This window comes from Patiria miniata, unplaced genomic scaffold, assembly GCF_015706575.1.
Source record: "Patiria miniata isolate m_02_andy unplaced genomic scaffold, ASM1570657v1 HiC_scaffold_1, whole genome shotgun sequence".
Lineage (NCBI taxonomy): Eukaryota > Metazoa > Echinodermata > Asteroidea > Valvatida > Asterinidae > Patiria > Patiria miniata.
In genome coordinates, this window is record NW_024037047.1 from 3,667,234 (window position 1) to 3,680,510 (window position 13,277).

The following is a 13,277-nucleotide window of genomic DNA, read 5'->3' on the forward strand; positions in this document are numbered from 1 at the left end:
GAACTAAAAACACAGTATTGTAGAGGATTGCAACTACATGTACATGTACATGCAGGCCTATGCTGCGTATTTTGGAGTCAAATCATAATTTATGATGAAATATAAGGGTTTTATTGTGATCGTAATACATGGCATAAGAAACAAAATTATCGACAATAAATACAGACAAAGTTTTAATGACAAAATAAAGAGGAACAGATAGGCCTAGGGATATAGGCCTGACGTTATTGATTTTAGGTTTAGGGTTTACAATCTGCGATAATTTGAATTTACATATGTTTCACTTGATTGGGGAAATTACATTATTTTTTTATTGAAATGTAGAAGAATGTGAAAAATGTATCAAGCATCATGCAGTTTTGGCGCTTCATGGCATAATCCATCGGAATTGCAGGCCGAATCGCGGTGCCAAATCGCGGTGCAGAGTCGGCACGTAATAGCAGGGCGGCCTGCAGCTTTGACCAATCTCACCGTCACTCTGACCAGGCAACGGACACCCACTGACCGTCACTCTGACCAGGCAACGGACACCCACTGACCGTCACTCTGACCAGGCAACGGACACCCACTGACCGTCACTCTGACCAGGCAACAGACACCCACTGACCGTCACTCTGACCAGGCAACGGACACCCACTGACCGTCACTCTGACCAGGCAACGGACACCCACTGACCGTTACTCTGACCAGGCAACGGACACCCACTGACCGTCACTCTGACCAGGCAATGGGCACCCACTGCCCGTCACTCTGACCAGGCAACGGGCACCCACTGACCGTCACTCTGACCAGGCAACGGACACCCACTGACCGTTACTCTGACCAGGCAACGGACACCCACTGCCCGTCACTCTGACCAGGCAACAGACACCCACTGACTGTCACTCTGACCAGGCAACGGGCACCCAGTGCCCGGTCGACATGACCGTCCGTGCATATGGTGAGGTCTTTCGTTACAAGTTCCGCGTATCCGTACATCACTCAAAACCAGCCATCTGGTTCTTTTCAGAACCATTCTCTTAGTTGAGAAATTATTCGTACATGGTGTTTCCGAAAACCTCTCATTATTTAGTATCTCCACCATGCAAAACCTCAAATCTTATTCACATCTTACTTGACCAATCTCCCTCGGACGAAAAGAACGAATCTTTGGACATTGGTATGTTTCGGACATAGTTCACTAAGACATAATGTTAAATATCACCTAGCTTAAATTGTTGAAATGGCTGGTTTTGATTGATGAACGGATACGCGGAACTTGTAACGAAGGACCTCACCATATGCACGGACGGTCATGTCGACCGGGAACTGGGTGCCCGTTGCCTTTTCAGAGTGACAATGCATATGCATGCAAATGCATGCATATGCGTTGTCATAGTAGCCAATAGTACTAGCGCACTCGCCTCGGTTCAAATGAGACATCCGTTTTCATAATAGTCTTTCCTGTGCACGGAAAACGCTGGAAACAGTACAAAAATTCCTACAAGACGTTTCGTTTCGACGTCGTGTGCTCTATGTAAATGTCGTAAACTTAGTAAGTTGGTTCTCAGATATGGGGTGTGCACCTCCGTCATCAATTTTCTGGGCCAAGAAATGTCCGCAAATTCATGCCTTTCGCACAGTGTACTTTTCTCAGACAACTGATTTCATTATCCTCATCGTTTTCATATACTTGTTGCATTTAATTGGTGGGGACTTTCACATGACTTTCACATGCTTTGGGCTTCGTTGCATTAGTCTTCTTGCTTGCGTGTAATTCGTAACAGGGGTCAGTTTTCTTGTTGCTGTTTATATTTTCATTATTTTCTTGTACCTTGTTTTGTTCTTGTCTGCGTTTGTCTGCTTAATATGTGCGGGGTTACATACCTGTGGGTAATAGTAATTGAATTTACTTTTGTGACCCCTAACCCACGCATCGTCTTTTTATATATTGTCTTCGGATGTTTTCATTTAATATTATGCGTTGTTTTTGAGGCCCCTACACTTACACTTACACTTATACAGTGTCGTCTTTTGTGTTTATTTTGTTTTATTTATTTCGTAGCTTTCATACATTTCTGTTTAGTTTTTGTCTTTCATACCGTGTTTGTTCATTGTGCATTGTTTTGGTCGAATAAATAATAATAATAATAATAATTGTGCTTGCGTATACCACAACCTAATCCATGCATGTGGGGATCAAGGGAGAGGGGTAATTTTTTTCACATGAGAAATGCATTACAATTAATTCTAACCCCACGCCTTTTCTGACACCCAAACAAATTAAACTGGTATTTGTGTACGTCAGCACACCAAGTACGGACATAGCCTGCTGGGGTACAGGTGGGTTTTGTACGCTATCCTGTAAAAGTGTTAATTATCGTCGGATATGAAGAGCGCCCCATTGAAAGTATCCGAGGCCCAACCCCCAACCCTCAACCCCCTAGTAGGGGGGGGGGCAATGTATAGATTTGGGTTCCCGTAGAAATCTCATGTTAATTTATGGCAACCATTATACATGCATAATTATGATTCCTGAGAACAAGAACATTGCAGTTACCTTTTTTGTCCATTGACCTCTAGTGACCTTGACCCAAGCTCAAAGTTCATTGGTTATGTTCACCTTAAATCTGCCGTCCGGAAGGGTTTGCGAAAATTGTTGAAGGCAAATGAGCATATATTGTACTTCGTTGTGAGTTTTTCCATTATAATAAATATTATTTTGAATATATTGATGGGTTTTGCAGAAGAAAACCTAGAAAAATTGCACCTTGAACCTTAAAGGGCCGGGTTATTTTGACCGTCTCACACAGATACCACCCCCCTATGATCTCGGCCATACGAGTACGTATGCGCACATTTAGATACAGACCAAGCGCAACCCAGACTTGGCCAAGTCTATGATAGCGAAAAAAAATCAAGGGGTATAGCGGAAAACAAGTTGAGGAGGAAGAATCCGCCCCGCCCTTTTAGGCTAATGTTGATTTTGAGAACCTGTATTTATTTAAATGCAAAACACAACCAACCCTTTAGTGCCTGGCATCCAAATATGAAGATGTTGTACAGTCTCCTCTGCAGTGCCGCACTTACACAGGGCGTAGGTTGCAAAAAGCCCCACTTCTTCATGGTGATTTCTGTGAAAGCCACTCCAGAGCGGAGGCGATTTAAGCTCCTTCATGTCTTCCATCCTGCATTGGATCCTGTAGGTAATTTTATGCAGGCTTGATGAGCATCTCAGCTGCTGGGGGAGACGACACAAGCCTTTCCTACCATTGTTGATAGTTCGATTTGCTGGTCCAAAGGTGTGGTTGAATGCAAGAAGCTATTTCATGTTCGCACGGTGCTGGTTGGTCATCATGCAGCATGTAGCTTGGATCGCAGACCTGTCTCAAGCGCTCTGCTATACTGATGGCCTCCATCCGGATATCGAAAAAGGGATACCGACCAGCAAGTAGAGAGAGTTGATGTTAGTGAGCTTGAGGCAGCCGAATGTGATGTGGCAACTTTCAACAAGGGCAGGATCAATGATTATGTGTTGATATCGCCCCAGACAGGACCGGCATACTTGGCAGCAGAGTAGAGGACCAAGGCAGCCGATATCAACACTTGTGGTGATGCTGCCCACTGCAATGATGTCAATTTCCGGAGGATGTTGGTGTGGGTGACACTTAGGCTTTGGTCTTTTTGATGGGCTCCTTGAAAGTCAGACTGTGGTCGAGTGTCACATCGGGTTAGACGGGGTACTGGCAGTGTTTGAGACTCTGGTCGACCCAGGAGGCAAACAGTTTGGTTTTAATAGCAGGTTTCGCTTTGAGGTGGTTTACACTGTACATTTAGCACTGCTGTATTTATTGATTTATTTATAGTTTTATTTAACCCTAAAGGGGCCGGGTTATTTTGACCATCTCTCAGCCGGGGGGGGGGGGGGGGCGGATCCCCCTAAGATCTCGGCCATCGAGTGACGACAATTTTTGAAACTCAGCACATGCATAGAGCAACTCTTCCTAAACATGCCCAAGAAATTTCATGACTATAGGTCAAAGGGTTTTGGATTTATGGCTAATTAATTATTCATATGTATGAATGGCAATTCTGCTCGGTGTACACGACGTATATGGGAAAATTCAGTTTTCACGGGGCGTAGCGCCGGAAAATTTTTCGCTACGTGCCAACCCGTGGACCGATTTTTATGTTTTTGGTATCAAAAGATGCGCAAAGCTCGAGGCTAAAAAGTCATGACAGCTCGGGTTGCGAATTTTTTTTTTAGAGGCTATCGCGGAAAATGTTGAGGGGGGGGGGGGATTCCGCCCCCGGCCCCTTTTAGGGTAGCCTCCATCAGTTAAAAACTGCAATTACTGAGGGTCCTGTATAAAATGATAAGAATCAAATTAAATAAAAGATAAATGTTATGTAAAATCACTAAGAACGTAAAGTAAAAGTAAAAACTAGAATGAAGAAACAAAAATAAAGGGGTGTGAATACAAAAAAAGAACAAATTTAAACAATAAGAAACATATATAAACACTGACGAAATACAACACAGAAATTAAATTAACATAACAAAAAAAAAAAAAAAAAAATTTAAATTTATATTACGAAATTTAAAATAAAAAAAGGAAAAACTTGCAGAAAAAAATCAACCAGTTACAAAAAAAAAGACTTCCAAAAACCAAAAGAACAACCACCCCCAACACCCCAACAAACAAACAAACAAACACCCCAACACCCCAACAAACAAAAACAAAACAGATACGTAAAAGATAGGAATGGGAATAAAAATTAAACTTAAATATTAAAATACTGAAATAAACAGTAACTAACGACAGCACAGAAATAAAATTGAGCTAAGCAAACAAACACCAAAAACAAATTAAAAATAAAAATGACACAGTTTGAAATAAGAAGAAGAATAAAATAAAACCAGTAAAGTCCAAAGATTACTATATGAAATAAACTAATAATGAATTGGAAAAAAGGGGGGGGGTTTAAAGTAACTCGGTATTCTTGTAAACTGAAACCGCCAAAAAAAAACTATTTAAAAAAACTTTAAAAGTAATGAAGTAAAATGAGAAAGCCATGCAAAATTAGTTTAAAAGAGATTTAAAAATATTTAAAGACTTGGCCTTTCGCTGGGCTGTGGTTACGTTGTTCCATCCAAGGGTCCCACAATACTGAAATGTGTGCTTGGCGGCATTTGTTTTGGGAACAATGGTCACTGGTCAAGAGCATCGGCCAATGTCTTATCTGTCGCGGTAAAGCATGTGTGTTGATATGCTATACACAGGTCGTCTGCAAGCGCTTTGGGAGCGAATCTGTCGGTAGTGGTATAGATGTTGTACGGGTGAGGTGCTTTACACTCCCTCGGGAGACCGTTCTGTTGAAGACGTATCATACTCTTCTTGCCTTTGATACAAAGAAACAGCGGTTCTTCAGAACACCAATGAATTGGGTAAGGGTCAGGTCTGCCGTTTAAGCCAGGTTCTTCTGCGGGAGTCAGCTATGGTTAACAGTGTCATAATCAGCTGTAAGATCACCAAGACAGTGCCGGTGATCCTTTGTTTCTGGTGGAAGCCGTCCTCAATGTACTGAGTGAGGTTTAGATGCTGTCTAATTGATGGTTTGACTGGACGGAAGTCTGGCTGCGTGTTCCTTTTATCGGTTGTTTCTCAATAAAGGGGGCAAGACGATTGAGGAGGAGACGTTCCAGCAACGTAAATGCGTGACTTAAAGGAGAGTTGGGTCGATAACGTTTGACCTGCAGTAGGTCTTTTCCAGGTTTTAGGAGGGCGATGACCTTCGACTTACGCCACTCCTTAGGTATTGTGTGTGTGGCGAGGCGGGCGTTGAAGAGCTGGAGTTACCAATTTGAGGCGTTTGGTCCAAGATGTTTCAGCTCTTCGGTGAAAATGTTTAATATCCAATTGTGTTGCTTTTCTGTTCTTTATTCATGCCAGTCGCAAGTTCATTAGCAGAGAAGGGTATGGTGAAGCCAAAGTCGATGGCGGGGTCTTTCTGGTGGAGCTTGGGTTTTCGTCGCTTATGAGAACTTGGCATTTGAATATTTAATAGCAGTTGTTGTGGGCTACTTGGTTGGCTATGATGTTACAATGTTGTTCACTTGCCTTTGTGAGAACATTGCTGAGTTTGTTTTAGTAGACTCCAGACTTTCGTGTTGTTCTTGGCCTTATTGGTGGTTACCACAAGGTTTTGCCGCAAGCTTTGACGCTGTTCTGATATGGCTGTTTTTAATTATTCCCCGGCTGAGATGGTATCGACAGCAAGAAGGTAGTTTTCAAACAGGCGCTTGTATTTCCTGTAAAGTTCAGCACTACGGGGTGCTAGGCCTGCCATGTAATCAGTTCGGCAGCCCCAAGGGATGTTCTTGCACCACTACGTCTATTAACAAGTGTCATATTTTTGGTGTTGGATCAATGTCAAGTAGATGGTGCTTAAGCTCATTGGTTAAGCCTTCTCGGTTGGCCTTACTAAGTTGAAATGGCGGCAGAATGGAATTGTTGCTGGAGAGACAGCAGCAGTCACTTGGATGCTAATAGGGCAATGTCGTGAAATGGGGTCAAGTACCATCTTGTCGCTAAGTGAGGCAATGTTGTGGTTCACAAAGGCTAGATCAGGGTTGAAAACGCGTCTCCAGGGTCCACGGTGGAAAGACTTCGGCAGTTTCGCAATGTGAATAAGGCTCAATTGACTTGTTTCAGCGCTTCAACAGCGTTGCCGCCTGTGTTCGAATGATAGCCAATGATGCTGCTGTGGTTATTAAATCCCTGATAATTACGCGTGGCTTGGACGGTTTTGTGGATTGTTGTGGTCGCATTAGGAAGGGGCTTCCGGGTGGTTTGAAGACAGATGTTATGGCTACTCCACCAAGCTCAGCATTCAGGACTGTGATGTTCTGATCTTCGGATTTGGATGTTGACTGGATGACAATGCCGGTTTTGAACCCCCCCCCCCAAAAAAAAAAAACACTTTTGGATTTTGGGTCTGTTATTGTTGAGACCACGGTGCATTCCTTGCAGGCAAAGGACATCGCACTTGGTGCCCTTGCAGATATTGACAAGAAGGTATTCCTTGGTTGGCGATATCCCCTCGAATTTTGCAGATATGACTGTCAGCGCCGGCCCGCAAGAGTCCACTGTTGTGCCCTGCTAGGGGCGGGGTGGCGATAACATCTTGAGTTTGGAAAGTCATCTGGAATTTGGGGAATCATCTTCTTCCTCCGTGGTTAATTAGAAACAGGAAATACCACTGGCACCAATTATAGCCAATGCCCTCTATGCAGTCAAAGCTGCAGGCTTCCATGCTTTCAGTGGAGCTGAGCAGATGGGCAAGTTTTCGTTGAAGGGCAAGCTCAATTGTTGGCAGGCACTAAATGAGTGTTTGCTGATGTGTTATCTGCCTTTGCTGCGCTGGGAGCCTCCAGCTAGCTACACAACCGCAACAGAATGAGGCATTGATGCAGTCAGTGTATGCCAACCTGTCACGTTGCTTGAGTGATGACGACCATGAGGAGGATGATCCTTCTTCCTGTAGTTCTGACACTGCAGCATTTTTTTTCCTGCTGGTTTGGTCGGCCATGGACACGATAATTTATACAAATTGTAGAGATGAACACGTGTTTGCTGTAGGATCCAAAATTGTATCTACATGTATGTCACGTTCAAAGGAAAAGATGTCATGTTAATAGTCGAAAATACGTTGATATTTTGCTAGAAAATTCAATGGTTTATACTCCACTCACTAACAGGAGCAGTTACTTAGTATACGAAGCATTATTAAAAACCCCAAAGAGGTAAATGGATACTTAAACAATACTTAAGCTCCTATACTAACATCATATTGTGTGGATTTTAACCTGTTTGGGGGTATATTGTGGAAAATGAGATAAAGGTGTCAGAAACTGGTCCCAGAAGATGGTCCAACCAATTGCCACAAATAAACATTGAATGCCAACGGAAGTACTTCGCCCCCACTACCCACATACTGATTCTGCATTTCAGCATTGATTTACTGATGCCCCCCCCCCCAGTAAAACATTCTGGATCCTCCCCTGCCATTAATAATTATTCCATCTTTCATTTACAATATATAATCCAATGACACCCTCAACTATCTTGATAATCACTATGCATCACTATTTTGTACACACAAATACGTGTGTAATGTGTGGGATGAATGCCACCTGTCAATTACTAGTCGATTTGTTTAAATTCACAGATCAGACATTTCCTAAAGATAATGACACAATCGTCGATGAGACTTCTGTATCGTTGAGCATCGAGAGTGAGAATACGATCCAATGCCCACTACTCCCGCAAGCACCAACTGAGACCGATACCACAGTGTACTGGTCAATCTTGACTGATAAGGACAACAAATTTGGTATTATTTTTGCCAAGTTTGCTAACGGAGATACCATGTTAGTTCAGGAATATGCTGCAACGCATGGCCCAGAAGGAAACAATGGACTGTATATCGAGCGTTTTAAAAGAAGAGACGAACGGTATTGCTGTCACGTGTTCGAGCAAGGGAATGACCTAAGAACTGCGTGTATCGACGTGACTTGGCTTGGTGAGTGTCTCTGATTTTGATAACGTCAATGTACGTGAATCCAAAATGTGCGTGCATTATTTTGACGCAAAGGGTGGATAACCTCTTATTGTATCCATGTACTACTCGTTATAATCCTACGGACGTCAGATAACAGTACTGCTATCTCAATGTGGAGTGGCGACTAAAATATTATGCATCCTTTGCTAGGTCAAAATGTGCGGTAACACCATACAAATTATCTCTCTGTGAGTTGTGTTTTTATGAGAAAGACCATTTTGTTTTACTTGATGTTTGAACCGTATGCTATGTTCGTCATCTGGAGACTACTGGACACTTGCTGGTGTATTTTTAAAAATAGTGGATGCTGAGTCAGTTGACCGTTGAGGCTGGATATTCTGGAACAGGATGCTAAGTTCGGTGGAAGGTTCAGGCGGAGGATTCAAATAAGATGCTAAGATGCTCGACAGGGTGTTGAAGTGGGATGTTCTTGTGGGTGCTTACTGAACAATGTCGGAAGGTTTGTGGTAGAGCCAGGGGAAACATCAAGCAGAGTGCCTAGGGAACCCATCGGCCGAAAATATTGAGGGGTAAATACCTGATGGGATAGGATGGGGTACGTGTGTATAGAAGACCCATTGGGCCTACGATGAAGGGGTGGTCACCATATTTCACCGAGGTGGTACCCAAAGTCTTGTAGAACTGTACTGATTTTTATGCCCTCCCTGACTCGCCGGGGTGCCACTGTTGGATGCTGGTGATGATGTCTTGTGCGCAGTACGGAAGACCTCAAGTCAGTGTCGTTCACGATGGGCTGATTAGGTGTGAGGAACTGCATATGTATGTGATGGTTACCGATGGTCTTTCGTCTTGTGTCTTTCGTCTTGGATCCAGTTGGTTGTGTTTACGTTTCGTTGCAGCGCTGTAATGACGTGTTAAGTTGTATTGTTATAGAGTTATATGTTATATAGAGGTATTGTGTGCATATTTGAAGGCGTCTTTTGCCATATCGTCGTATAAAGCCCATATTAAAAATATTCAAATCGTCTATTCTAACAACAGCTGTAGCAACTGAAAAGCGTCCCACAATTTTAGACTGCGACTCCGCGGGCGAAAGTTGTGAGGTGAAAATCGAACCTCACCAAGACTGCCTACAGCTTGGATGTTCTATCAATGAGGTCTACCCAAAGCCTACCCTCAACTGGTCGTACACAAACTGCAAAGAACGTCCAACCTTCTTCTCAACTTCGTCATCAACAGAAAACCCGAAAAACCGGACCATTGAAGTTTTTAATGTACAATCCAAAGTTTACCTGGTTGGCTTACAACCGTCCTTCGACGATTGTAGTTTGGTCTGTACAGCTCACGGTGAGGCCATTCCGGACGAGATGAAGCCAGCAAGTGTATCCATAACACGTAAGTCTGCTTTGCTAGAATTACATAGTAAAAGCAAAACGAAACCCAAATGCCGGGCCCGGTATTTGGGTTTCGTTCATATATTTTAGTGTGAAGTTCCTATTCTAGATTATAAAAGCCCACTTCATAAGCTTTCTTTTTGTACAAAATCATTCAAGTTAATGAATTTTAAACACATCCACCGCTTTAAGGTTCTGTCCACGGATCACAAAACAAGTTCAGTTTATTTCAGCAAAACAAAAACAAATCGCATTGGGATGTGTGTGAATTGCTTTCGTTTTGCTGAAAGAACGTTTGTGTGATCCGTGGACACATCTTTAAGACGGTGGTGGTTGTATTTAAAACTCTGTTACTTAAAAAGTACACTAGCGATTTGAATGATTCCTGTACTAAAAAAGGAGGTGGGCTAAAATGTCGTAGATGTTGCAAGTGCGACATGCAGAACTTCACTAAACCAAACTCCCGAAGTTTGGGATTCGTTTTTTTTTTTTTACTCACCCATAGAGACACATAGGCCTATTAAGTTCCGACTTTGCTGGTCCAAGAGGGCAGGCCCAATGAGCCCTTTGTACTTCACTGACTGACTTACAGACTGTCTGGCTGGCTGACAGCTCATTATTATTTTTGGCTTACACAAATTGTTGACTGGTAAGAGGAGGGCAGGGGCAGCTCTATTTTGTGTATAATTACTCTGTAACGGCAATGAATCGGCAAGGCCTACATACGACCTGTTGATTAGACCTTGGTATGGCAAAATCTAAAGCAATTGCATAGAATACTGTGCCAGCTCTGACATTATTGTTTGGGACCAGCTATACTAGGCTTACCTTAAGTCTTGTTTTAGAATGAACCTTCTTACATTTTCTCTAGGTCTTACGGAAACTACAACATCCCAGATAGTGACGAGCACACGTACCTGTCCTGTCTGCAACTGTTCCGTTTGGCGTGGTCTTTTCTCTCTGGCGATGTTTTTTCTTGTGGTTTTTGTCCTGACTGCTGTCTTGTTGATATGTCCAAAAAGTCGTAAATTTCTTCAAAATCATTCCGAAACCTTTCGCTGGTATCTTGAACAGTGTGCGGAACCGAAAACAGAGAAGTCGTGGCGAGATATTGAGCATGTCCCGCTTGAAGGTAAAACATGTCCGTTTGGTATTACATCAATATGACTAAATGTAAAATGGTCATGTTCAAATTGTACCCGTAGACTTTATACCAAAATGCTGCTTTTACCTAGTGCTTAATGAAATGTGCTTTAGTGAGAATTTGAATAATAATATATCGTTTTGAATTCCCTAATGTGGATGATTTACTATAAATGAATTTATTTTATTCAGGTTTGGGAATGATAGTGACTACACCCCTGATGCCAACTGGATATGAAGATTATGGAGTCGCAAATGAGAAAAAGAGTATAGTTGTTTTTTTATTCATTAAAAATAGCTTAAGGTAGCATGATAAACTTTGACATTTTCAAAAAAGAAAAACATTTTTGATTTAACTCTAATCGTCTTGTCCCTAGTTTTCAGATGAATGGCGTGTATTTTCACTCCAATGCAGTTTTCTTTCGTTTGGAATTGAAACAGTTAGCTAGGAATTTCAGTTTTTGAGGTGATATAGTATTACAGAAGTCACTTTCACAATTAAAAGTGTGAATTTTTTTTGTTTTGTTTTGCAGATAGGGTATGCCTTGAGAACCGAGGGAGCGATGATGTTGAAATAACAGGTTTGTTTAAGTCTTGAGCGACACAAATTAGATTTGAAGTTGTTGCTGGTCCCAGAGGGCCAATTCATAGTATTTAATCTACTGATCGACTTTACTCAACTCGATGACTACTGACTTCCTGTTAATTTCAGTAAGGCGATACTATCGTATAGGATTACCCTGTAACGTCAATGAATGAACTTTTTCCGACCCACTGTGTACACAAAATGCATGAACAGATTCCAGTTAATAGCCATTCTTAACTATTTGAATATAATCTTGTGCGCCATCAAGTTTTACGAGATTTGCCTGCAAATTGGTCTTGTTATAATGCTATAAAAAAGCTTTAATATTGATTTGTCAATAGATGCCAACTTTATTTGGAATTACGAGGGACAGTTGCTTACAGAGCCTGCTCTGGAGATTGGGAATGAGAGTGGATTCCAGGCTATCACAGACGTCATCGGTATCCAAGATGGCGGCATGGTGGTCATTGATTCAAAGGGCTTGCACCGATTCACGGTTGAGTATCATTATCGGTTTATTGATCTGTATGAGGCCTTGGGTAACAGAGGTCACACGTGTGTTGCACATTTTACGGATGACAAGCTGCTGTTTGGGCTCCAATGGGGTAGAGTTGTGATTTTCGACATTGTAAATGAACAGGTCGGTAACTTTGCTTCTGTCTATCCAGTTAAAGATAAGACAGTGCAGTTGGCTAGCATAGTGGTGAGTAGTTTGGGGTATGTGTTTGCAAGTGACGAGAATGGGAAAACAATCTCAGTTTTTGATCATGAGGGTGTGTGTTTGAAACGCTTGGACACCCCAAGTATTCAGCCAGGGTCTCTGGCACTTCATGTCCGTAAAGAGGCGCTAAGCTTCTTCGTCACATCGGGTGAAGTAGTAAGGAAGTATCATATGTATGGAGAGAAAAAACAAACCAAGATAAATCACTCCATCCATTTTGACATCAACAAAGAAAGACTAGAAAGTAAGGAATTCAAACCTGGCTATATATCAGTGCAAGAAGACAAGCTTTTGGTTGTAAACCATCTCGACAGTCCGGAGTTATTGCAGATTTTACAACTGAACATTAACGAGGGGAAATTCCTGCATAGCATTATAGCTAGGTCACCTGGTATTCGTGGCGTGAAGTTCATCAGTGGAGACAGGATACTTCTCTATTCTGGTGACTCAGTTCACGTATTTGAAAAGAATGATGCAAAACAATAATAGTTATTTATGATAAAAGGCTTCTCATACAAGACCCTTTTCCAAGGCAAAACAATACAACTCAAAAATGATCATTTTGAGAAAAAAAAAGACTTTGAAGTTCCATTTTTTGCCATTTGTATGCTTTAAATACCGTTGTGTTTTTTTTCTCACAAATTTGTGCCAGTCATATTTTCTTTAAATTCTGACATTTTTAGACTGTTTACAGCTAGGTTTCTTATACTTATCACCATTGTTATGAAGTTGCACTCTTATGCCGTGCCTTATTTGTCATATGAGATTTACACATTCCAAGACAAAACAATGCATTTTGTTTTGACAAGAGCACTTTTTTTCAGAAATTCTACTGCAAAACAATGCATCTTTATTTGAAGGGCAGCCA

General features: G+C 41.9%; 1 protein-coding gene across 1 annotated transcript; it reads left to right on the top strand.

Moving 5' to 3' along the window:
• The first annotated feature begins 8,165 nt into the window (after positions 1-8,165).
• Positions 8,166-12,940, top strand: LOC119727803. The gene is made up of 5 exons (XM_038199896.1): positions 8,166-8,565; positions 9,607-9,960; positions 10,831-11,091; positions 11,636-11,683; positions 12,030-12,940. Exons 1-5 carry the CDS (start codon positions 8,166-8,168, stop codon positions 12,893-12,895), a joined length of 1,929 nt encoding a protein of 642 aa, XP_038055824.1. The 3' UTR covers positions 12,896-12,940.
• Positions 12,941-13,277: the final 337 nt, after the last annotated feature.

Excerpts from the sequence above, each read along its gene's own strand:
- LOC119727803 (XM_038199896.1), top strand. The coding sequence starts at position 8,166 with ATGAATGCCACCTGTCAATTACTAGTCGATTTGTTTAAATTCACAGAT. Across the intron at positions 11,092-11,635 it reads TGAGCATGTCCCGCTTGAAG|ATAGGGTATGCCTTGAGAAC; the intron begins GTAAAACATGTC and ends TTTGTTTTGCAG. Across the intron at positions 11,684-12,029 it reads CGATGATGTTGAAATAACAG|ATGCCAACTTTATTTGGAAT; the intron begins GTTTGTTTAAGT and ends ATTTGTCAATAG.